Source organism: Misgurnus anguillicaudatus, chromosome 15 (genome assembly GCF_027580225.2).
Source record: "Misgurnus anguillicaudatus chromosome 15, ASM2758022v2, whole genome shotgun sequence".
NCBI classification, from domain to species: Eukaryota; Metazoa; Chordata; class Actinopteri; order Cypriniformes; family Cobitidae; genus Misgurnus; species Misgurnus anguillicaudatus.
This window is the reverse complement of record NC_073351.2, coordinates 22,625,098-22,649,635: the sequence shown is the minus strand read 5'-3', so window position 1 is coordinate 22,649,635 and position 24,538 is coordinate 22,625,098. Positions and strand designations below refer to the sequence as shown.

Sequence of the window (24,538 nt, the reverse complement as noted above, 5' to 3'; positions counted from 1 at the left end):
GTGAGTTGTAAGGTTATAGGGATATTGTAATAATAGGTTCCAAATGCTATGCAAATTCCATATACAAAATATAGTGAGATTTTCTGCATCTGGTTTAAAAATATTGGGTTAAGCTTTTATTGTACTAGATCTGAAATGAAGATGTACTATGACAATGAAATTCACGGGTCGATTTCAGCTTTAAACGCAATCGTACAGACGAGAGAGTCACGTGATTCACTCATGTGTACGAGACAACCAATCAAAGCGTTTGTTGGGAAGTTCGTGATAGTCGTTACTGGGTTGCAGAGCTCCATATGAGTTATTTTCGGTAAACCACATAAAGTCGTTTAAACAAAGTAATGGTAGGAGAATTGTCTTTTCCCATAAGCTCGTTGACTGATGAGTTGTATTTGTTTAGTCCACTAACATGAGTCTGGCACCACAGAGCGGATATTTGTGCGCATCACAGTCCAGCTGCGTTACTGCATTGGATGAATCGTACGTATCTCCAGATTACGTTTACCTTTTAGTTTACTCCTACGTATAGTAGTTTAACGTTCACTAAACGTTTTCATCCGTTAAGTCAGTAATAAAAGGAATGTAGATTATATAGCTGTAAGAGACGTAACGTGCGCGTACTCTGAGAAAATAGCGTAAAAGACGGACAACTATAGCCTCTGTCTCCCCTGTGTGGTGATACTGCTTGTGAAATCCAGGCTAGTCTTATAATCGTCAGTTTGATTGGTTTAATTGATTTCAATTGTCGATAGAATGCTACTCTTTCACAGAATGTTCTACATTATGTTCGATGATTTTATGTAAAGCTGCTTTGAAACAATTAAACAATTGTGAAACGTTAAATCAAATTGATTAGAATTTTGTGTAGAAAAAAATAAACCACACAGAAAATACCTAAGCTTGGTTTTCACTGGCAGGGTACAACAAGTGATTGTTTTTCAGAATCTGAGCTGCCTACCTACCTGCCCAAATCTTCTGTTTAGGTTGGCATCTCACTTACAGAGCTGACTGAGCTCTCATTCTTTACAGGTTGACCAGGGTGAATATGACCAGCAGTGCAAGTTCAGGAGAATCCTTACAGGAAGCCGATTCAATAATAATTACACATAAAGACGATGATGAGAAGAATTACAGTACGATGACACCTGCAGAAAAACTTTCAGTTTGTGAGAAACGGGTGCAGTCTTTAGCTGATAGCGAAGAGGTGCGTTTGAATAATTTTAAGTTTCAAAAACTTTATTTATCCCCAAGGGGCAATTCACAAAGCCACGTAGAGTTACGCAAACAATAGCTACATAAAACATCATACAATAATATAAATAACACAATGTGCACGGAATCAATTTTAATCATAAACCAATACAAGTGGTTACCTAAAAAACAATTAATAAAATCATCATAGATATAAACACTGTTGTCATCTATGCTCTCCTACAGATTTTTTTTTTGCCCCAGCATTTCAGATTATTAGGTGTTGTTTATCACCAATAAACCAAAAGCTGACTGTCTTTGAAAGTATTTATACTATTATATGCCTTATTTAAGTACTTTTTTGTTTTAACTAGATGTTTTTTTTTTTACCTTTGCAGTATGATGCTTGTATTCAAGAGCTTGTGCGATGTCTGGCACTGAGCAGATTGGTTTATGGAAATGGGCATTTTGCAGTGGCCCAAGCTCAGTCCAAACTGGCTAAAGCCTACTTGCAGTACAAAGGTAAAGTTTTCCACTATTTGATGTGTTAAAAAAGTGTTAATTGATATAATAGAAAAAATTACGCCGGGATGATGAGAGTATAGTTCCTAGCCATATCGGCCTAGAAAATCACAACTTTTAATTTTCTGTCGTCCTTGGTACACGATGTAACAGAAGAGTCAAGTTTTAAATAGGAAAAATATCTAAACTCTTTAGTTATTTTTGAGTGTGATGCTAATGGTCTAATCAGATTCAATGGATTATGCTATGCTAAAAGTGGTACTGCCAGACCCAGAGATCGGCTAAATAGATTTCAAATTGGTAAAACTCAATTGTTTAACTCTAGGGGAGCTGGAAAATAAGAAGAATTTTTAAAGAAGTGCAGTGTCCCTTTAAGATTAGATATTGTATTAAATACGACTCAATAAATCAGATTTAGTAACATACTGCACAGTATACCTGAAAATAAATTTTCTCAGCTGTTTAAAAGTAACAACAAGATGATCTCTTGTACCAAACAGATTATGAATGTTTTTTATTAAAGGTAAATTATACTAAACCCATTATTTACTCACCCTCAAGCTGTCTGAAATGCATATGTCCATCGTTTTTCAGACAAACACATTTTCAGTTATTTTAGAAAATGTTTTAAATCTTTCAGTTAATTAAATGTGAAGTTACGGGGTCCACGACCTTCAAGTCCTAAAAATGTGCATCCATCCCCCACAAAACAAATCCAAACGGCTCCAGGATGACAAACAAAGGTCCTCCGAGGGCAATCCGCGCGGTGCCGCTGCAGAAATATCCACATTCAAAACTCCATAAATGAAAACAACTACCTTCCGGTAGCGCCACCATCTTAGACTCCTCTGTATTCAAGAAAGAGTATTAGCGTAGTGTACGCACTTTTCTTAGTGACGTATGATAAATTTGGAGGGCGGGGGCACAAAGCAGCAGTAGAGTAACCTCCATACGCTGCGTAAAGCCCTGATCTTGAATGCGGACGCGACCAAGATGGCGGCCTTACCGGATGCGAGTTACTTTGGTTTATAAAGTTTTAAATGTGGACATTGCCACAACGAAACCGCGCGGATTACCCTCAAAAGGCCTTTGTTTATCATCGTGGAGCCATTTGGATTTATTTTGTGAAGGATGGAGGCACATTTTTTGGACTTGAAGGTCGTGGACCCCATAACTTCAAATTTGATTAACTGAAAGATGTAAAACATTTTCTAAAATAACTGAAAATGTCATCGTCTAAAAAATTATGGACATATGCATCTCGGACGGCTTCGGGGTGAGTAAATCATGGGTTTAATATCATTTTTGGCCAAACTATCCCTTTAATATACTGTATGTTAATATGAAATGGATATCTTTTCTTATAATGTATGTATGATCTGCTATTTCACAGGCTGGGCACATCAGGCACAAGAACATGCATCACAAGCACTTGATATACTCAGTTCCAGCCAACAGGGGGAGAGAGTGAGCTACCTCAACTGCTGCCTTAGTATACATCTAACACTAGCAAGTGCCACTCTACTTCTAGGAAAATATCCTTATTTAATATTTGAATATGAGTATATACTGTATATGACTTTATTGAACTCTAAAATGTTTTAAATGTTTCTAACTAACTATTACTATTGTAACAAGTTGATGTTCTTAACAATGTGTACTCTGGCAGAGGCCCAGTCTAGCTTTCAAAAGGCAGAAATAATCCTGGGAGACATTGTGGCACATGAAGCCATGGAAAAGAAGGAAAGAGTGGATACTGAATATGAGATATCTACAAATTTAGCAAGGTACAGTGACATTTTAATCTTAGAATAACTGGACCCTGTCTGTGAAATCTAGGCTAAAGTCTCAATCTTATAATGAGATTAGAAGCGTCAAATTTTGATTTTATTAATTAATTTTACTTTAATTTCATTGTTACTAAATGACTGTTGCTACTTTTTATGCCTTGAAGTAAAATACACTATATACAGACATCTTTGGCTTAACACTTTTATTGAAGAATGACTTGTCTATACCCTGAAAAATCCTCATCTTGTGCGTTATAATTTGTAATCAAAATGCTGTTGCTGTTTAAAGGCTCACAGTCGAGCTCCCTTTTTATACCCTCTGCAGTGAATCACATGTTTTGGTCTATTTATTTCTGTTGACTACTGCAGTTTCAAGTATCAGGTTCAATTTTAAATCTGTTTTCCTGGCATGACTCAATGTTAACACAGTGAACACAAAAAAATTGTCATATATGGATTGGTTTGTTTACACTAAATTTAGTTGAATATTGTATTTCTCAATACATCACCTCCTGTCCTAAGTTCCCAACATTTGAAAATCACGTAATATCAGAAGTGCAGGGAATCTTTTCACCACACGGTGGTGCTCCTGATTCATTTTACAATCTATGTTCCTTGTTTTGTTGGTTTCGTGAATATACATTCACCTAAAGGATTATTAGGAACACCATACTAATACTGTGTCTGACCCCCTTTCGCCTTCAGAACTGCCTTAATTCTACGTGACATTAATTCAACAAGGTGCTGAAAGCATTCTTTAGAAATGTTGGCCCATATTGATAGGATAGAATCTTGCAGTTGATGGAGATTTGTGATATGCACATCCAGGGCACGAATCTCCCGTTCCACCACATCCCAAAGATGCTCTATTGGGTTGAGATCTGGTGACTGTGGGGGCCATTTTAGTACAGTGAACTCATTGTCATGTTCAAGAAACCAATTTGAAATGATTCAAGCTTTGTGACATGGTGCATTATCCTGCTGGAAGTAGCCATCAGAGGATGTGTACATGGTGGTCATAAAGGGATGGACATGGTCAGAAACAATACACAGGTAGGCCGTGGCATTTAGACGATACCCATTTGCCACTAAGGGGCCTAAAGTGTGTCAAGAAAACATCCCCCACACCATTACACCACAACCACCAGCCTGCACAGTGGTAACAAGGCATGATGGATCCATGTTCTCATTCTGTTTACACCAAATTCTGACTCTACCATCTGAATGTCTCAACAGAAATCGAGATTCATCAGACCAGGCAAAAATTTTTCAGTCTTCAACTGTTTAATTTTAGTGAGCTTGTGTAAATTGTAACCTCTTTTTCCTATTTGTAGTGGAGATGAGTGGTACCCGGTGGGGTCTTCTGCTGTTGTAGCCCATCTGCCTCAAGGTTGTGGGTGTTGTGGCTTCACAAATGCTTTGCTGCATACCTCGGTTGTAACGAGTGGTTATTTCAGTCAAAGTTGCTCTTCTATCAGCTTGAATCAGTCGGTCCATTCTCCTCTGACCTCTAGCATCAACAAGACATTTTTCACCCACAGGACTGCCGCATACTAGATGTTTTTGCCTTTTTACACCATTCTTTGTAAACACTAGAAATGGTTGTGCATGAAAATTCCAGTAACTGAGCAGATTGTGAAATACTCAGACCGGCCCGCCCTGGCACCAACAACCATGCCACGCTCAAAATTGCTTAAATCCCCTTTCTTTCCCATTCTGGCATTCAGTTTGGATTTCAGGAGATTGTCTTGACCAGGACCACACCCCTAAATGCATTAAAGCAACTGCCATGTGATTGGTTGATTAGATAATTGCATTAATGAGAAATTAAACAGGTGTTCCTAATAATCCTTTAGATGAGTGTATGTCAGATATAAATAGTGAATTATCACTGAAATCATAATTTATTGTGCCTATAAAGTTTCCATTTATAATGTGAATATTATTATATGAATATTATTATATGAACAGTTTGGTTCCAAAATGAGATAACTCTGTCTTTTTTACATTTTTAAAAAATCATGTTTTTTGATTGTGCATTCCAATTAATATTCTTCAAATACAAAATATTGTCTATTTGTTATAAATGATTGTATATTAAGGTGTGGATTATATAGATTATTTAAGTAGGGTGAGAGTACAGTGTGTTTTGTTGGTTTTCTCAGTAGTTGGTTCATTCAGAGATAAGCAGCAGGCCTCAGCATCTCTATAAATTTTTCATTAGATTTATTCTGCATCATAACCTGCAAAGCTAGCCTCAGATCACATGCATCAACAAATTAACCATTAGTAAACCAAAGGCTTGCTATGCACAAATACCAAAAAATCTGTTACTGTATATATACTGTATATTCTTATAATAAATGTTCTCTTATTAAATTACTCTTTTATCTAGGAAACAATTTAGGTTTGGGTGTGAAGTACGGCATCGTTTAAAGATCTTTTGTTTCTCGGGAGAATTGTTGTTCCACAGGAGGATTTGTTCAATAGCTTGTATTGATCTGTGTTTATTATGGATGCTCTCACCAGCCTTGACTGTGACAATGAACGTCTGTGGTTTGCTGTGTTTATGTTGTGAGTAGATAGCAACAGTACAGTACAAGTGTTGCAGGTTTTATTGTGTTGTCTTTTGTTATAAATGACATCAGTGGCCATTTATACGTAGATCATGCTTTGGGAAATGTGTGTGCTGTGATTTTGGGATACTGGAAAAATGCATACAGTACAATAGATGCTGTGGTGAAAGCTTTCTTTGTTAGAGGCTGACTCTGGTGAAATATTTGAAATGAGCGAGCCTGTGCATTCAACACATACCTCCACAAAAATCCACACAAGACTGAAAAACCCCCACAGGCCATATCACTCAAACATACCTCATATCTCACACATTTTTTGCATATGTTCTTCTGTTAAGGCCTTGACAGATCTCAAAGGTGTTGGTGGTTTGCTCATTTGTATGATGACTTCCCTGAAAAGTTAGCCAAGTATAAATGAATCAGTCAACAAAGTGCTTAAAAACAATGTCTCCTTATATCTGTTGCCTCATTTCTATTTTCCCTGTATTTTTTTTTTTTTTGGCTCTCTTACTTAACACTTCTTTTTATCAACGCAGAATCTTTTATACTAGGTCTGCATCGGTATTGGTCTGTTAACAATTACTAAGCAGAAGGCTTGGGGGACTACTTGGCAGTTGATGTAAAAATCCCTAATTGCATTACGCCCCTGTGGAACGGACATTAAATCAGATTTCACTACGCAGATTATATCTGTACTCCTACAGAGGATCCCGAGAGGACAGCCGGTATTACATTGGCGCTGTGTGGCATAATACGTGATGTGTTTAGTGTTGTGTACCCAGGCAGTGGAGTTGGCACACACACGCTCTGCGTCCTGCTTTCCCAGCTGCCCCTAAATGGAGGCCCAGACTTTGGAATTTGTGATGCGGACTTGAAAAGTTTCCCGGGTGATCCAGCTTACTCTCCGGCTATGAGAAAACCTTAGTGGAGTCAGGTTTAAAAGCAGATATTTGCCATTTTGCAAACTTTACACTTTGATGTTATAATTTTAATTGAAGTGTTTTGTTCTTCCATCTTCTGATGTTGTTGGACAACATAAAATTAATCACAAAATATACACCAAAGAGTAAAGATAAGAGTTTTTAATGCGATCATTATATATGGGTAAATACTGACATCTAGCAGTAAATACTGCTATCTGTGGATACAACCTGAAACCGCCTAGCAAGTGCCGTCAAATCAGTGTTATACATTCACACATCCGTTAAAGTTAAATCCTGCGAGTAATCTAGAGCAAGCAACGTGATGCTACACGTTTGGTGTGTACGTAGCTAGGCTACTTACTAGTTAATATACACTCACCAAAAGGATTATTAGGAACACCTGTTCAATTTCTCATTAATGCAATTATCTAATCAACCAATCACATGGCAGTTGCTTCTATGCATTTAGGGGTGTGGTCCTGGTCAAGATCTCCTGAACTAAACTGAATGTCAGAATGGGAAAGAAAGGTGATTTAAGCAATTTTGAGCATGGCATGGTTGTTGGTGCCAGACGGGCCGGTCTGAGTATTTCACAATCTGCTCAGTTACAGGGATTTTCACGCACAACCATTTCTAGGGTCTACAAAGAATGGTGTGAAAAGGGAAAAACATCCAGTATGCGGCTGTCTTGTGGGTGAAAATGCCTTGTTGATGCTAGAGGTCAGAGGAGAATGAGCCGACTGATTCAAGCTGATAGAAGAGCAACTTTGACTGAAATAACCACTTGTTACAACTGAGGTATGCAGCAAAGCATTTGTGAAACCACAACACGCACAACCTTGAGGTGGATGGGCTACAACAGCATGGCGTAAACAGAATGAGAACATGGATCCATCATGCCTCGTTACCACTGTGCAGGCTGGTGGTGGTGGTGTAATGGTGTGGGGTGGCACAGTGCCATTTGGGCATCATTTAAATGCCACGGCCTACCTGAGCATTGTTTCTGACCATGTCCATCCCTTAATGACCACCATGTACCGATCCTCTGATGGCTACTTCCAGCAGGATAATGCACCATGTCACAAAGCTCAAATCATTTCAAATTGGTTTCTTGAACATGACAGTGAGTTCACTGTACTAAAATGGCCCCCACAGTCACCAGATCTCAACCCAATAGAGCATCTTTGGGAAGTGGTGGAACGCGAGCTTTGTGCCCTGTTTGTGAACCCACATATCTCCCTCAACAACAAGATGCTATCCTATCAATCTGGGCCAACATTTCTTAAGAATGCTTTCAGCACCTTGTTGAATCAATGCCACGTAGAATTAAGGCAGTTCTGAAGGGGAAAGGGGGTCAAACACAGTATTAGTATGGTGTTTCTAATAATCCTTTACAGTAGGTGAGTGTACAGTACAGGTGCACTATGGGATTTCCATCTTCTGCTGCTGCAAGGCCTAATTCACTATCCTTGTATTGATGGGGCAAAGATGCAAGATGAGCAGGTTATTCTCCTAAAGAGGGGAGAGGGGGAATTGAGTTAGGGATCCATTAGAGTGGGTGAAATGTAAGGCTTTTAGAAAACAAGGTTGATGAAACATGGAATCTCCCCATGCTCATGTCTGCGTCTGTGCTTCTCTATACAGCAAGAACATTTTTCAGAAGTGAGAGTGGATGCTTTTCTGTTATTGAGAATGGAGAATCAGACCTACAGTAATAAAGACATGAGCTCTTGTATTTTAAGTTTAGTACTGAAGCGAATATTTGGATTTGCTGCCCTCCAGATCTTAATAAAAGAGACAAATTCTTATCCCCTTTGAAAGGGCTGGGACCACAGTGAATAGTCAAAATACAGCCGTACTTCCTGTTTTAGACCAGTCCTCATGAACTGGCCACTGGAACAAGTCCTCTCTTCATCTATGCATCTTCCTTTTTTGTGTTCTGGCATTTTCACCCATGCTTTGCATCACAGATGGGGGATTCTCAGAGTGATGACAAATGAGTGTGCTGCGTATGACAGTGTGGATTTATTCAATGATAAATGACATCTTTGTCACCATGTGTGCTTGTTTTGTGTTGTAGAGTGTACCAGCGCCAGGGAAGAACTGACATGGCCCTAAGTCAATGTGAAAAAACCCTCGAGTTGCTGCAAGAGGGAGGTCAGCTAAGTCGGATCTGCTTTACTTACAGAAACATGGCAGCCATTGAACAAACACAGGGACACCTGGATAGAGCTATTGAACGTCTTCAACAGGTAAACTTTGATTATGAGATTATTCTGGACTCTTACTGTGCGTTCACGCCAGATGTGGAAGATGCTGCAAAAACGCGCTATTCGCGCGTAGTTGGACGCTTTAACATTTTAAGTTTACTGGCTTTATTTATTTATTTCATTTTTTTTATCATTTTTGCCTTTATTTGACAGTGATTAAGGAGAGGACAGGAAAGTACAGGGAGGAGAGTGGGGTATGGGATCGGCTAATGACCACGAGCCGGGAATCGAACTCGGGTCAACGAAAGTGCGAAGCACCACATGTCGGAGCACTGCCCACTTCACCATTGGCTCCGATTACTGGTTTCATTTGCGTGTGAAATTCTAGTCATTAGAGACATTCACGCGTAAATTTGCGTCATGTGAACTTACCAGATTGTTCGACCTCCTTACTCACTTTCTTCCAAACAAGATCCTTTTAATTCCTTTAAAAGTACAGAGATGTCTTGTATAGCGATGACGATTGTCAGTGAGTTCTTTTGTTTTTCTGCTTCCGCTCGCTTCCTGTAATCAAGACACTTTTGCTTGGCTAACGCAGCGCGAAAATCTGCCAAAGTTCAGATTTTTCAATGCTCAATTCGCGAGGGACGTGCCTATTTCATCTTTGCATTTACTTAAAATGTAAATCACTCGCGCTAGCCGCATCTTCCGCGCCTGGTGTAAACGCACCATTACACATTATTAAACTCACTATGCCAAGGGTACCAAACAGAATTAAAAAATTAGCTGTTTACAAATAAGCTTCTCGAGACTCTTGATTTGTTTTCTCTCTTTCAACATGTGGGGTTTCTGATACTTTCTCTTTTTCCCATCATCTGAAGGCTCATTCCATTGCTCTTAGTCAGAGTCCTGGGGGATTAGAAGGGGCTCACATCGCACACAGCTTGGCGCTTGCCTACTCCTCCACTACAGAGCCTCATCATAATGGTATAATACAGTCTGTATAATTGATTCATTATGCCTGGGGCATTACATAGAAAGTTGTGTGGTGTTGTTAATAGTAATAATAGCTTTGATGATGTAAATCTAATCTAGCAGTAGTACTATTCTGTGTTAGCTACTTCGCATACTAACACCAGATTTAATCTTCAGTTTTCACACTGTGTATGTAAGGATAATGTCAGTGGCCTGTAGAGCATTGCGCAATGCACTCCATAAGTTCAATCCCCAGGGAACACACAGATAAAAATGTATAACTTGAAAGTCATGGATTAAAAATGCAAATTGTGTGTATCCATGTGTGCTTGATCAGATTCAGCAGCACAGTTTTTTGAGGACTGTATAAGTGCGTACAGGAGTGCAGTAGGCCTACAGGACAAACTCACCTTATCGGCCCAAGATGACTACAGTCACTTCCTCTTACTCACAGGACAACATGAGGTCAGTTACCAAATCTGAATATGGTGAACAGATTTATATTTTGACATTAAATCAGTTCTTGCTTAATGGTTTGGCACAAACCTAGTGGGAACTATATTGCAGCTGTCACATAAATTTGAAGTGAGATATTTATTATGCTGAGGAAATGTGTTTTGGTACAAGAAAAATGTGTGTGTTGTGTTTTGGCAGAGAAGTGCTCAGATCCAAAGAGAGTCTTTAGCTCTAAAAAAGAGCACTTTTGGTGAGCTAAGTGCAGAGGTGGCAGAAGCACTGCAGCTGATTGGTGGAGTGGAGATGACGCAGGGCCAGATGAGACACGCCCACAAAACCCTCAAGAAGGTGAATCGGAAATGACACATATGATATGCATCTCTTTACGTGCAGCTTTCTGACCTCAAACAGTACCAGAAGTACAGGTATAATTTTTGGGTACCAAGTTGCCATAAAGGCTGTAAAAATCTGAATAGGTATTTTGACCAAGGCCTTGTGCACACAAAGCTATGCTGTAATCTTGGAGAGTATCCAAGATATTTCCCCTTGAAGTTAATGCTATTTCTTATGTGAAATGTCTCAAGGAATAACAACATTGTGTCCTTCTGGATTCTGGCAGACATTTTGATGGCTATTGGAACGTTGCCAGGTTCCATTAGCTAAAGGGCACTGAATGCAATTTAAAGAAAAAATCCTTTAGATGTACAAGAGAAGTAGAATGCTCTGAACTTATATAACAGGCATTAAATAGACATGTACACTTAAAATACTTTGTTTGTTTTGGAAATGTGTTCATTTAGGTGACATTTGAGCACTATTAAAAGATAAATTATGTAATATCTGCACCATTAGTGGCACAAATAGAAGCCAGCCTGTTTGTTTAAGCCCCCCGACTTGGGTCACTATAACAACTGGCTCAACCAATGGTGTGAGTTGGGAGTGGGTCTACACAAGCAGTGAAATACAGGGGAGTATTCGAAACTTGCTTGAAACCATTAATATTTTGCTATATTTGTGCCACTAGTAGCATAGAAATTACACACCTTCAAATCTTGATAATTTTTGGACTGGACAATAATATTCTTGGAGGGGACATTTAATTTATCCTCTGATGCTAAAGTGAACCCCTCAAAGGGTAGGGTATTTCCCTCAAAGGTCACTAATACCCCTCTGAGATGTGGGTGTGACTCCATTTTTGGAAACATGTACCCACTTGTCTATAAGTAAACTTGTTGCTATGTTTCTTTGTTGTTGGGGGTCTTCAGTCATAAATCAGTGGCCCCAAGCTCTCCACTTCCTCAAGCTTATAACCTTTCCCCGTTACCTCTGACAGATGTGAGCTCATATCATGTTCTTCTGCTGTTATCATGACAGCAGCACAGAGCAACACATCCCCAGTTTAGACTTTGGCTTAAGGCCAGTGGTTTCCAGTTTAAACAGATAAAGGGACATTCAAAACAAAAACAAAAAGCAATTCTTTTAAACCTACAAGGTACCAATACAGTCAACGTTTGGCTTTGATACACTTACAAATATACAACACACCCATTTTTGAAAAACGCTTTGATTGTTTTACTGCAGTGGGCTGCTATGACATCACTTTTGCCTATAATGGAAAGTGCCGAAAAACACGGACTGAGACTTTTCAGACGTCAAGGAAACTTTGAATTGTTACTTTCCTGTGCTTTTATGAAAGCACTGCTGTCATGTTGTATTTCTGTGCATGTTTTTCCACTGTTACTGTTTTGAGTGTTGTTGAGGGAAGGAGTTTATTTGAGGGTATGCTGTAATGCAGTACCTGTGTGCCAAACACACTTTTCCTCTCTACTGTGTGTGTGAAGTCAGAGCCAAGCTGTCCACTACACCATGAATTAACAACTGCATAACCTTTAGTAAAAGCCATTGGTGGAACGTATGGGCTTTAATGGCACTTTTCCATTGCATAGTACCCCATGGTTTGGTTTGGGTCAGGTCAGCTTACTTTTGGGGGCGTTTCCACTGGGTGCAGTACGTAGTACCCGGTACTTTTTTTTAGGTTGGCGTTCCAAGCGACCTGAGCTGATACCAAAACGTGACGCAAAAACACTGTTGATCAATGATTGGTCTTAATCGTCACTACCAGCGTCATTACTATAATGTAAAAGATTAGCTTCACCTTCATGCTAGCTTGCGCTGTCTCGAGTAATCCTGTTGTCATCTGTGCTGTAAGTTCCCAAACTCCCTTTTAGCGATGAAAAACATCCACGGGTTGTGAATCAGGAACACCATAACAGTTTTTTTCCGCACTTGCAGTTTGTGGCGGTACATTCGCAATGCGTCGAATATATGCTTAAATGCAACTTAAATGAGGCTCAGCGGAGTGCGTCATGTGAGACAGAGGTAGTGATGAACGTGCATGAACAACATCTATTTGTGGTGGACTGAGAAATAAATGAATGTATTGGAATGTACAACGATGCTCTCACTTGTATGATGTCACAGCAGTAGGCAGCGCATATAATGACACACCTATAATCCCTCCCACTCTGAAGTGTTACTAAACTCGATGGAAAAAGCTAACCAAGCCAAAGTGAGGTGAGCTGACCTGACCCAAACCATGGGGTACTATGTGGGGAATAATGTGAATTGTTTAGGGAAATATATAAATACAAACCCCCTTTATTTTGCTTTTTTGGTAAGTCAGAAAAGGACTGGTCATCCCATACGAAAAGGATAAAAATAATAATCACTTTAAAATAAATCAACATTAATTCTTTGAGATGTACACAGCGTATATATGATTTACGTTATGTTTAGGTTCAGTAATTTCACTTCAATGGCAATGAAAAGGTTTTAGTCAATAATTTTCTAATAAATGCCTTATTTTCATGAATGTAACTATAGTTGTTTCATTGGTATTAAACAAATTTGACTGTCTTTCGCTGGAAAAAAACTCTAAGTATATGCAAAAATCCCCACTTCTAAAAAGTCTCCAGTGACTCTTCACTGCCCTTTCTGAATAAAGGTAAAAGGCTCAAACATTTAGTAAATAACCAATTTAGTAAATGTGCGGCTCGACATTCGCATGCCGTTCTTCTATGCACTTAGAGGCCTTTGCTAAAAAAATCGCTAATTAACGAATTCTGCCAACAAACTGGAATTTTTGAATGGCCTGAGGCCAGAATTAAGCAGATTTTAAGCGAAAGTATTTAAAGAACGTATAATACGTGCCAAGAGCATTAGGTCAATATCATTATCTAACTTTTGATAAAGGTGGCGTTTAGCCGCTTTTGAATTTGACCAAAATTTACAACCATTTTCTTCTAACAACATACAGTACTCAATTTCCTGTTCTCTATTTTTCAGTGTCTGGATATTCAGAATATGCTGTTTGGTCCTCAGCATAAGAAAACCAAAGCCACACAAAAAACTGTGGAGATGCTGTTTCAGTAAGTCTTCAACCCAATAATCCATGAAGCTGGCTGAACAAATATCTGCTACATCACTCTAAACTTGGCTAAAAATGTTAATACTGCACTTTAAATTTATTTAACTGAAATTTAAAGGGACATTCCACTTTTTTTGAAAATATGCTAATTTTTCAGCTCCCCTAGAGTTAAACCTTTGATTGTTACCGTTTTGGAATACAATCAGCTGCTCTCCGGGTCTGGCGCTACTACTTTTAGCATAGCTTAGCACAATCCATTGAATCTGATTAGACAATCGCTGACTCTTCTGTATTTACATTGTGTACTAAGACCAACAGAAAATTAAAAGTTGCGATTTTCTAGGCAGATATGCTAGGAACTTTACTCTCATTCTGGCGTAATAATTAAGGACTTTGCTGATGTAACATGGCTGCAGCAGGCGTAGTGATATTACTCGCAACTTTTAATTTTCCGTCGGTCTTAGTACACGATGTAACTACAGAAGAGTCAAGTTTTAAATAGGAAAAATATCGAAACTCTTTGGTTATTTTTTAGCGTGATGCTAATGGTCTAATCAGATTCAATGGATTATGCTAAGCTATGCTAAAAGTGGTACCGCCAGACCCGGAGATCAGCTGAATGGCTTCCAAAATGGTAAGAATCAAAAGTTTAACTCTAGGGGAGCTGGAAAATGAGCATATTTTCAAAAAAAGTGAAATGTCCCTCTAACCTAAATATACTGTTGTTGTGACTGTCAAAAGTATTTCAAGAATAATATTATTTATAAGTTAAGGCTTTACGTTGCCTTTTTATATACTTCTTTTTAGGTCACCAGAAGTTTGCGGGAGCCACAGGAAGGAAAGTCGTCTTGAAACAAGACCTCCTTTTTGTGCAGTGGTATCATCTCCAACCGAGTTAAAATCTAGTATCTCGAACACATAAGAGCATTGATTGCCAGGTTTATCCTATGAATGTGGCTAGTCTGTCAGGAATGTTGTTTTACTGAAGGAGATCTGTGGATTGGTAAGATGAAGGCAATATTTCTAAAACAGCAGACAAACTCCACTGCAAGTTTAATCCCTTAAGTGGTTGGCAAGGTGACTTACCCTTCACAAACTGAGAACAGTCCAACAGTGAGCTAATACACTCTCAACACACCAACATAATACTGTTAGAAAGGAGTTTTATTATTCTTTTAGTGTATGCTTTAACAGAATTCAGCAGGATTCACAATATGAACTATGTAACGCTGTCTGAAAGTGTTTGTTTATTGAGAATCTATCTTCACACAGTGAGTCTTTATCTGAAGAGTGAAACAGCACACAATACATCCCTTTTGTGATTTTTCATTTCAGAGGATCAGATATACCTGCGGTCTGCCAAGCCAAAACAATCAATACGTGCTGTACAGCATCCTGTAAATCTGTTATGGCAGCATAAGCACATGCACAGCGTTCACGCCGAGTCACAGAGCCCTATTAATAGATTCAAAGATAATTTGGTGCTGAAAAACATCTCAAGCAATGCCAATAAATGCATGATATGTATGGAAGCACAGCACTTATGTGTTAATCATATTACCCATATTGAATTCACTGTTAACATCATCCCTCAATACCATACTGTAAGTTGATAGTGATCCAGAAAAGATACTTGTGATTGAAATGCTAAATGAGATTAAATGAAAGTAAAAAGCACATTTTACATACATACTCTGTTATTGTCACCAAACATACTTTTATACCCCAACATTATGACCATTACCTTGAGAATTGAAATTATATAAATGTGTAACCAACTATACGAGGGTATTACAAAAATAGAGGAAATACTTTAGTCTTAAACTGCTACACTGCTTTACAGTAAGGTGTGTATAAAAGGTTTAAAGACAGGAGTATAATTTCTAAAAATAGTCTTCCTTTAATGGAGGTGAATCCTCATTCTGAGTAATAGGCTGTGACACAGACACGACTACAGCAGCTATTCCTGAAGCTCTTACACACTTCTGTCTAAGCTGCTCAGTACTTATTTTTTACTGTGGGATTTTTACAGTTACTCTCCTGCTTTCCCCCTCTCTCTCTCACTCTCTCTCTCTCTGTCTGTGTGTGTGTGTGTCTGTATGTAACCACAGCAATGAAAATGTGTCATCCTGGAAAAGCAGGATTGCTAGAATAGTGGTTGCAGGTCTAATGCTTAGACTGTACAAAAGATGGACGTAGTGTCCGTGACGTCACCCATAGGTTTCTGAAGATCGTTTTTGAAGCTTAAAGTAGGCGTGGCCTGCCGTCGCCATCTTGGTCGCATGTCACCGCGCATCACTCGCGGATATCGGAAGCTTTACCTAGCTCAACTCTAGTGACGACAGTGGCTGTTCAACCGTCACTCAAGTGGCCACGCCCTTAATTATGCAGAACTTTAAAGCTTAATATAATTAAACGGATGAGTTACAAAAAAAATCACCCCCCTCACAGTTGTCATGAAGGGCAAAATTAGCTATACAGACCAAGAACAATTTTTGTACCAGGCTGTAAACATTATTTTCTACTGTAAAGTTGGGCATTTTTAACATGGAGGTCTATGGGAATTGACTCCCTTTTGGAGCCTGCCTCTAGCGGCCAGTCGATGAATTGCAGTTTAAATCACTTCCGTATTGGCTTCATCAGAGAGATCGGAAGGTTGCCCCTCGGTCTAATGTCATTTAAGGATTAGGAGATCTCTGGTAGACAGGAAGGACAGTATAGCATTTCCCACCCGTTGCTGTCACTGTGGCCTTTAGATCACACTACACTACAAGTTTATGGGTGTAACCAAAAATAGTTGTGACTGAAATATCCTGAAATAACTTTATGAGTGCCACAGAAATGAAATACTTTTTCATACTTTCTCAAAATAGCTAAATAAAAAAATGACAAATGGAAAGCTAAAGAAAATGTCCAGATACAAAAAATATATATAATACGCAGTGTTATAACAGAAAATCAGTTATGAATTGTGGATTTCGGGCCTACCAGATCTTCTGCTTTTATCCAAATTTAGTTTTATTTTAACTTGTAATGTCATTCGTGAGGACAGTTCCATCTGCTTAGTCATCTTTGGGGTTTTCAAGATATACAGTTGCGATTCTTTTCTCGTGACAGACCTTCAAGTGGGGGTCAACCATCTGAGTCTGCAAAAACTCGGTTGCTTCTCTTTGTTCTTCAGCTTCACAGGCTCCTCCGCTCGCCGATCCAGAGCTGTCAGTTGCATCTATTTGAAAAGTGAAAGACCTCTCAGTCGGGCCAAGTTTGATATGTTTCTCCGTTTTGCTGACCTCATCACTTGTGCTCCATTGTGCAAGTTCGTCATCGCTCGTCATCCACGGAATTTCCTCTGTTTGATACTCTTTTTTGGTAACTTTAACAGTGTATCCCATTCCAGCTCCGGCGCTGAGGGCCTGCTGGAGTTTTGGATGGGATGAGCTCAGCGCTGCCATGATCTGCTCTTCGGATAGATCATCTCCTTGTTCTTCCAGCAGCCCAGACTCCTCCAACGTCTGTGATACATTAAGCTCTGCCACAATAGTCATGGTGTCAGCACCTTGTTCCACTTTTTTGATGTCCACAGAGACATTTTCCGGTGTCTCCCTGCCTTTAGTAAAAAATGCAAGTTCTTCTTTCAAGGCTCCAGAAACTGTATCTTGGATTTGCTCTAATGCTCCCCGAAGCTGCTGTTCGGGATCTAATGACTCCTCTCTCAGGATCTCCACTATGGAACGTTGTAATGTTGGAGAGACGTGCACCTCCTCCTCAATGCACTCTGGGATGCTGTCTCTCACGAATGAGTGGTCGTCATATTCAGGTGAATCTCTGTAGCTGTGTCCCTCAGCAGTGTGCATTTTGTGCTCCTCTTCCTGGTAATATCTTTCATCAGACAGATCATCCACAACTCCATAGTGGGTATAAGACATAACCATCCCATCCTCCTCCGATTCAGACATATTATCTTCAGGTGTGGAGACGAAGTACTCTTGTGGCTCTTGACCATTGGAGACATAAAGTAAACTTTCATCTTTGGTGATCTCTTGAACATGCACAGAGCTATTCTCACCATCATGTGAGGCTTCAGCAAAAGGCTTTGTGTCACTCTCTTGCTCCTCAATTTGAAAGAACGTTGATGAAGGTTTGACCTCTGGTTGTTTAGCTTTATCCTCAATAGTCTCCTCAATTTCCTCAACACACGGAGACTCCACAGGTTCCTCTATTATCTCCACATTTACAGACGTGTTTGCCAAACTCTCACCTTCCAGGCCAAGACTCAGCAGGTTCTCGATCATCTTTCCTGTTGGCGTTCCTTTGATGTTCTCCAGGGTCACTTTCTTTACTCCTTTGTTGAGAAGTTCCTCCATGCCAAAATCATCCTCCAGGTCTAGCTCTTCCTCCACTTTGGATTGTAAGACAATCTGGGTCTTGGTGGATCCATCCTCTTGCTCTGTTTTCTCTACATGGTATGTGACTTTTGAGTCTGGGGATGAGCTGAGCTTAGGATCCAAACCGGCAGGTTTCATGACCCGCTGAATGATTTCCTCCATAGACACTGCATCCAATACTTTCTCCTCACCTACAAATACCTTAGGTCCTACATTTTCAGACTCTCCCTCATCTGATTCTTTTATGTTGACGTGATGCGTTTTCTCTTTCATTGTTTCTTTTGCTTTGTCTGTAACTTTCTGGTGGCTTTCAAATTCTCTCTCATCTTTAGCTTTTGACTCTTTGACATACTGTTTTTCTTCCTTTATTGTTGTCTTTGATTGGTATGCATCTTGGTCGGATTGCATTTTCTTTGGTTCAACATCTTTCTGATGACTTTCTTCAATGGTTGCCTTGCTCACACTTACAGTAGGTGATACCACTTTTACTGGCTTTGGATGTGTTATATTTGAGACCGTAGAGCTGGATATACTTTCATATTTGGGCGGTGGGTGCTCAGGTGAAATCTCTTTTCTCTTAATTCTCACATCCATCTCTCTCCTCATCTCAGAAGAAGAGACACCAGGTGCTGTGGTACTGGCAGCAGCGCCCTGTGCTGCTTTGGTGAAGGAAATCATGTCTCTTCTTGAAGCGGGACTTTGGTTGGCACGATTTGATACGCTGATGGGCACTATCCTTGACGATCCATGAGAATGAAGCTGACTTGATATAGCTGAAGATCTCATGCTGGAAATGGGCTCTGTGTATTTAACATCATATCCTGTGAATTGTTGTCTTAAATCTAGCCGACGCGCTGGAGTGGAGGACACTCGTGGAGTGTAGGGTTGGGATGGCATTTTTATATCTATAAAATGACCAAAACTAATGACTATGATGTGTACTAACAATACATATTAAATTAAAACAACTATTTAATAACATCATATTTTAGTATTGAAAGTCTTTTGCAGTCACAATGAATTATTTTTTATTTTTATGATGCAAGCATTACCTATTATTCTTTCTCTTGAATGCTGATTGGACCACATTTCAGCATGTCTTCCTTCTTCTTCCAAGAGTGCCCTAAAAGATGACATTGACATAATCATTACAGTGCAAAACATAGGAGCTTCTTTTAACCCCTATGCTCTGCCACCAAGCAAAAATATCAAACACAACCAGAAAACATACCAAGCCCATGGACCTTGTCCTAGCAGAAACCCAGTAAAGATCACTAAGCAGTAAGCACGGTTTCTTTTCCTCTTTTGTATTAAAGGACAAGTTCGGTATTCCACACCCAAAGCCCTGCTCTCAGACCGTCCATGATGAAACAGAACGGACTGAAATTTGGACATATGATGCTGGCCCGAGAATATTCGGTTTTTTTTTTATATCAGCCCCCACCTCTACAATATGTGTGTAGGTGCACTGGAACAATCCTTCCTAAAATGCATTAAACTTTCGTTTACAAAGACGTGAAACTCACCGAGTGGTCAGGGGTGTTCACTGATATGCTCACACAAAAATCGCTGCAAAAGATGCTTTCCAACAGGTGTGTTTCCATTCGTTGTAAACTTGTGGACCTATTTTTCCAAACAACCTGTACATTCTTCTGTTGAGAGCTTGAATAATAGACACTCCAGCCCAGTTGGTGGCGATAATCCACCTTTGCCAATTGCAAGAATACAAACAACTTTCCCGGCGCGGAGTAATACAATAGAGTTGGACAAACAACAATAAAACCTGTTGGAAAGCATCTTTTGCAGCGATTTTTGTGTGAGCATATCAGTGAACACCCCTGACCACTCGCTAAGTTTCACGTCTTTGTAAATGAAAGTTTAATGCATTTTAGGAAGGATTGTTCCAGTGCATCTATGCAGCCATTGTAGAGGTGGGGGCTGATACAACAAACACCCGAAAATTCTCGGGCCAGCATTATATGTCCAAATTAAGTCAAAACCGTTCTATTTCATCATAAACAATCTGAAAACAGGGCTTTAAGTGTAAATATCGAACTTGTCCTTTAAATGGCACCTTGAATATTTTGAACCTACCTTGAGTTATATATACTGTAGAAATGATGGTGAGAAACAAAAGTGAAGTAGATTTCAGCTATAGTTTAGTATTCCAGTGCAAGTCCCCTGTGATTCTTCTGAACAACTGCACTAAAAATAACTGACACACAATGTAGCTGTCTGTTTTCATTACAGCTTAGCATGCGGTATAGGTTTAAATGGACGAATGGGAAGACATTTCTACATCATCATGTCTCAGAAAACATTTCAAATATTCCAAACAACACAGACTGCACATCTTCAAACCAAAGTCAAAACTGTCCTCTGATTCATTTAATAATAAAGTATGGTGTAAAAGTCCTAGGCCACCATGCCACTATTAGATTTGTTGTTTTTGCAATGTAATAGTGATCATCTATAATTATTTCTCAGTCTCTTTATTAAAATACAACCTGAAGATACAGGAAATTTGTTTGTAGTATTAAAAACAGTATTGGCTGAAGTGTTAAGTATTTAGGGTAAACTCCCCTTCCACTTGAGCAATAGCAGGCAACTGCAGGATCTCTTAAACCTAAATGAAATTAAATCCTAATTTCTAATTCCAATCAAATGACTTCATGACTTCAGTCTCCTCAAAAAAGCTCAAGATATGTTTCGTGCCAAGAGAGGTTACACTAAATACTGACCGATGCCTGAAGACGACAATTTTTGAGTTCTGAAAAGTGTTTTGTTTTAATTTTGTGTACATATTTCCTGTGTTTTCTGTTTGTATCTTGATAAAAAGAGTGGACATGGATGAACATTCAAACTTTGCTAAAACAAAGTGGCCTAAGACTTTTGCACAATATAACAATATTGTCACAATGTGTTTGCATCTTGATGAATCTTCTGCACATTTAAACTTGAATCTATCTCTGACCATAGACATATTGATGCATGTTTGCTGTACGTACGGTAACACAAAGTGTAGTATGAAAACAAAACAACAAAAATGTTTATCTTTTAAACATACTTTATGGTTATGTACTGTACATTTATTTAATAACTACATGCTAATATTTCATTCAGTGTTATCTGATGCACTGGACAACTTTGAATTTTCACAATGAAATCCTGATAAACAAGCTTTTATGTTTATTTATATGCACAATGTCTGGGTCTTAACAACAGAGGAGTCGAGCAGGGAATAAGGGGAGGTAGGGCTATGAGCAGACTTGCCAAGTGGGCGGCCATTAGTTGTTCTGTTGCTGCAGTAACTAAAAATACATTTCAACATCTTGCAGGGCTCAAGTTAGGGGTGGTGGCTCTGTAAACCTTCAATACGCAAACAAGTCTCTCAACGCGGTAAAAAAATGTAAATACTATCTTATTACAAGTGTTTCCAAAACAAATAGGAAACCACCACCACAAAACATATATAAGACTTTTGAACTATAAAATAAATGTTATATATTTTTATATTTTTCAAGAACTTGCAGATATCCTACACTGCTTATAGAGTTGAGAGACAAAGCCTATGAAGCAGAATTAATTTTGCTTTTAATATTTAATGTCATAGGAGGATGTGGGAGGAGACATAACCACTTTAAGAGTACAACAAAAGTTCACAATCCGTGCGCTTGAAACTGCTTCAGATCAAAGACAGTATTTTTTCAAACAAATTTGAGTATGAGGGCACTGCCAAAACATTGCATACATGAAATCTTGATTAGAAGATTTCTGAGATGAGTAAACAAATGCAATATACTATAGATGCTTTTATCCACATTAGCACTGAATTCCAGGCATACATTTTTTACATGTGTGCCCTCTAAAAAGTGTACTACCAACATTGTCATTGTTAGTCAGCTATTGAAATACCAGGAGACTTTACCTATATGCTGCCACTTCCATAGCAAGGCCCATCTTGACCTGCAAGAGATCCTGGTGGTCCTTTAACTTCTCAGATATAGTGTTGGACAGCACTCTGCGCTCATACTCCAGATCCTCAATAATAGCCTGTATGATAGGAAGATAGTTAAATCTATGATCAATTAAAAATATTAAGAAAATTAGCAACTTTGGGCTGCAAAATAAAAATGCTTGTGCTTTAGTTGTAAAGTTCTAAAATCTAATTGGATACATTATTATCTTACCACAATAGTAACTATGCATATACTTATAGCAATAGCATATGTCTTTAAACTATAAAACCTATTATTATCTCATCTCATTCTCTCTTTCAGAAAGGTGTCCACTTTCATCTTATTGGTTGAAAGTATATTTTGGGTGCTTCTGTTTCTGTAATGCACCTGTTTAAAAGCTCTTGCGACATCACTCTTGCTGAAACCTTGTCTTTTATTTAAAGGCACAGGCATTTTAATAATTCAAAACGATCTGTATATTGGCCAACACATAAGGTTATAGCATAATTCACATACACAGGATGCTCAGCTTTTTTGGACGTCCAGTTGTAAAAGTCTCCTGCACTGTTTTCCAGTGATTTCACAAACTCCATCTTTTAAGTGTCACTCCCTAAAATTAAACTGCATAGAAACATTTTAGCCTAAACAAATTCATCAAAGTGTTCATTACAACCCAGCTCCATAGGGAGTGCATCTATTAGATGATGCTTCTATTTCACAGGCTGGACGGTACATTTGGCACTTAATAGGCTGGTTAAAGTAACTGCATTCATAATGTAAGACTGACATCCTCCATGCAGCTCATTCAATTTAGTCCAGTGACAACACTTTAGTGATGCTTGCTTTAATAACTGCTCATTTGTCTTTCTCCCTGGACAGAAGCAATCATGGGATGAAGCACTAATGCCCAATTTTTCTAAAGCATGCTGGAGAAGGGGATGGTAAACATGAATCACTTCTCACTCGATATCCTAAGGGTCATTTAAAGAACAGGTGTTGAATTGGATAACTTGATATATGAAGTTGATGACTGCTTGGCTTACACAATGTGTGTGTTTGCTAAATCTGTTACTCTTATGTATCATATGGAAGAGCTTTGAGGTTTATACATCTTTAAAATGCCAATGCCATCTCCATCGTTGTACCACCACAATGGGTACGATTTAGTAAACAGAGCACTTTTATTTCTTAAATGTCTTTAATTTAACTCACCTGATACTGATTAATGTCAGCTCTGAACTGTTCTTGCATGTTCAGGAGCTGCTCCTCAAGGTTCAGCTGCACGTGCGTCTGCTTCTCGATCTCTTCACGCAACTTGTCGAATTGTAAAGCGTATTTCTTTTTCTCCCTCTGAATGTCCTCCAGGCGCGCCTGGTCCGCTTTTAAAGACTCTTCAATTTCCTCCACCTTTATTCGATACATGTCCAAGGTCTCTTTCCGGCTTTCGGTAAAGTTGGCCGCATACTGCTGCACCTCTTCCATCGTTACTGCTGGAGGAGCGTGATGCGTTTGAGTGACAACGCACACAGCGCGTGAGCGCACCTGGTCCCGCATGCGAGCCACTTCATTTCTGTGAGCATCTTCCAGAAACTTGTATTCGTTTTCAAGCTGCATAAGACGATCCTCCAAAGCACTGTTGGTCTGAAAAGCCTGATGAAGCTGCCTATGACAACCTTTTAAGTCACCGTCGATGGCTTTGCTCATGGAAGCCTCGTCTGAGCGCATCGCTTGAAGCATCTTAAGTTCATCGCGCAGCTTCTCTCGCTCCATTTCTGCCCTGCATTTCTCGAAAGACAGGCGCTCCACCAGTCTTCTCATTTCCCGTAACTCTAACATGTGTTTGTCTTCCCATTCTCCAGACCTTTTTTGTCGGATAGTATTTATTTCTTTTATCAGACCAGCGTTTTCTTGCTCCAACTGTTTTGCGCGCAGTAAGTACTGGCCGAGTCTTTGGTTGAGCTCTTGGAGCTGAAGCTTCTCGCTCTCAAACGGCTCCCTTACTCGAAACATGGCTTGTTTTGTTATTTCCTAAGCTTTGGGTCAAACTTAAAGGAGACAGCGTTGGAGACAGCGTAAATTTTGTTGTGTTGTCATCAGTGTAGTGCGTCGGTGAGGAGCGCTGGT

General features: G+C 39.2%; 2 protein-coding genes across 4 annotated transcripts; one reads left to right on the top strand and one right to left on the bottom strand.

Moving 5' to 3' along the window:
- Positions 1 to 202: 202 nt before the first annotated feature.
- Positions 203 to 15,380, top strand: ttc23 (tetratricopeptide repeat domain 23). Of its 3 annotated transcripts, none has more exons than XM_055173331.2 (11): positions 203 to 310; positions 1,030 to 1,204; positions 1,590 to 1,713; positions 3,107 to 3,248; positions 3,375 to 3,500; positions 9,083 to 9,254; positions 10,094 to 10,199; positions 10,525 to 10,652; positions 10,842 to 10,991; positions 13,989 to 14,071; positions 14,878 to 15,380. In XM_055173331.2, exons 1-11 carry the CDS (start codon positions 297 to 299, stop codon positions 14,990 to 14,992), a joined length of 1,335 nt encoding a protein of 444 aa, XP_055029306.2. In that variant the 5' UTR covers positions 203 to 296; the 3' UTR covers positions 14,993 to 15,380. The 3 variants fall into 3 exon arrangements, with proteins under 3 accessions (XP_055029306.2, XP_055029305.2, XP_055029307.2); XM_055173330.2 differs by having other exon boundaries at positions 211 to 480; XM_055173332.2 differs by having other exon boundaries at positions 221 to 344.
- On the bottom strand, positions 15,217 to 24,527 carry synm (synemin, intermediate filament protein). Its single transcript, XM_055173324.2, has 4 exons — positions 23,627 to 24,527; positions 22,384 to 22,508; positions 19,508 to 19,578; positions 15,217 to 19,360 (listed from the first exon to the last, which is right to left on the bottom strand). The coding sequence occupies exons 1-4, from the start codon at positions 24,422 to 24,424 to the stop codon at positions 17,133 to 17,135; spliced, it is 3,222 nt and encodes a 1,073-aa protein (XP_055029299.2). The 5' UTR covers positions 24,425 to 24,527; the 3' UTR covers positions 15,217 to 17,132.
- Positions 24,528 to 24,538: the final 11 nt, after the last annotated feature.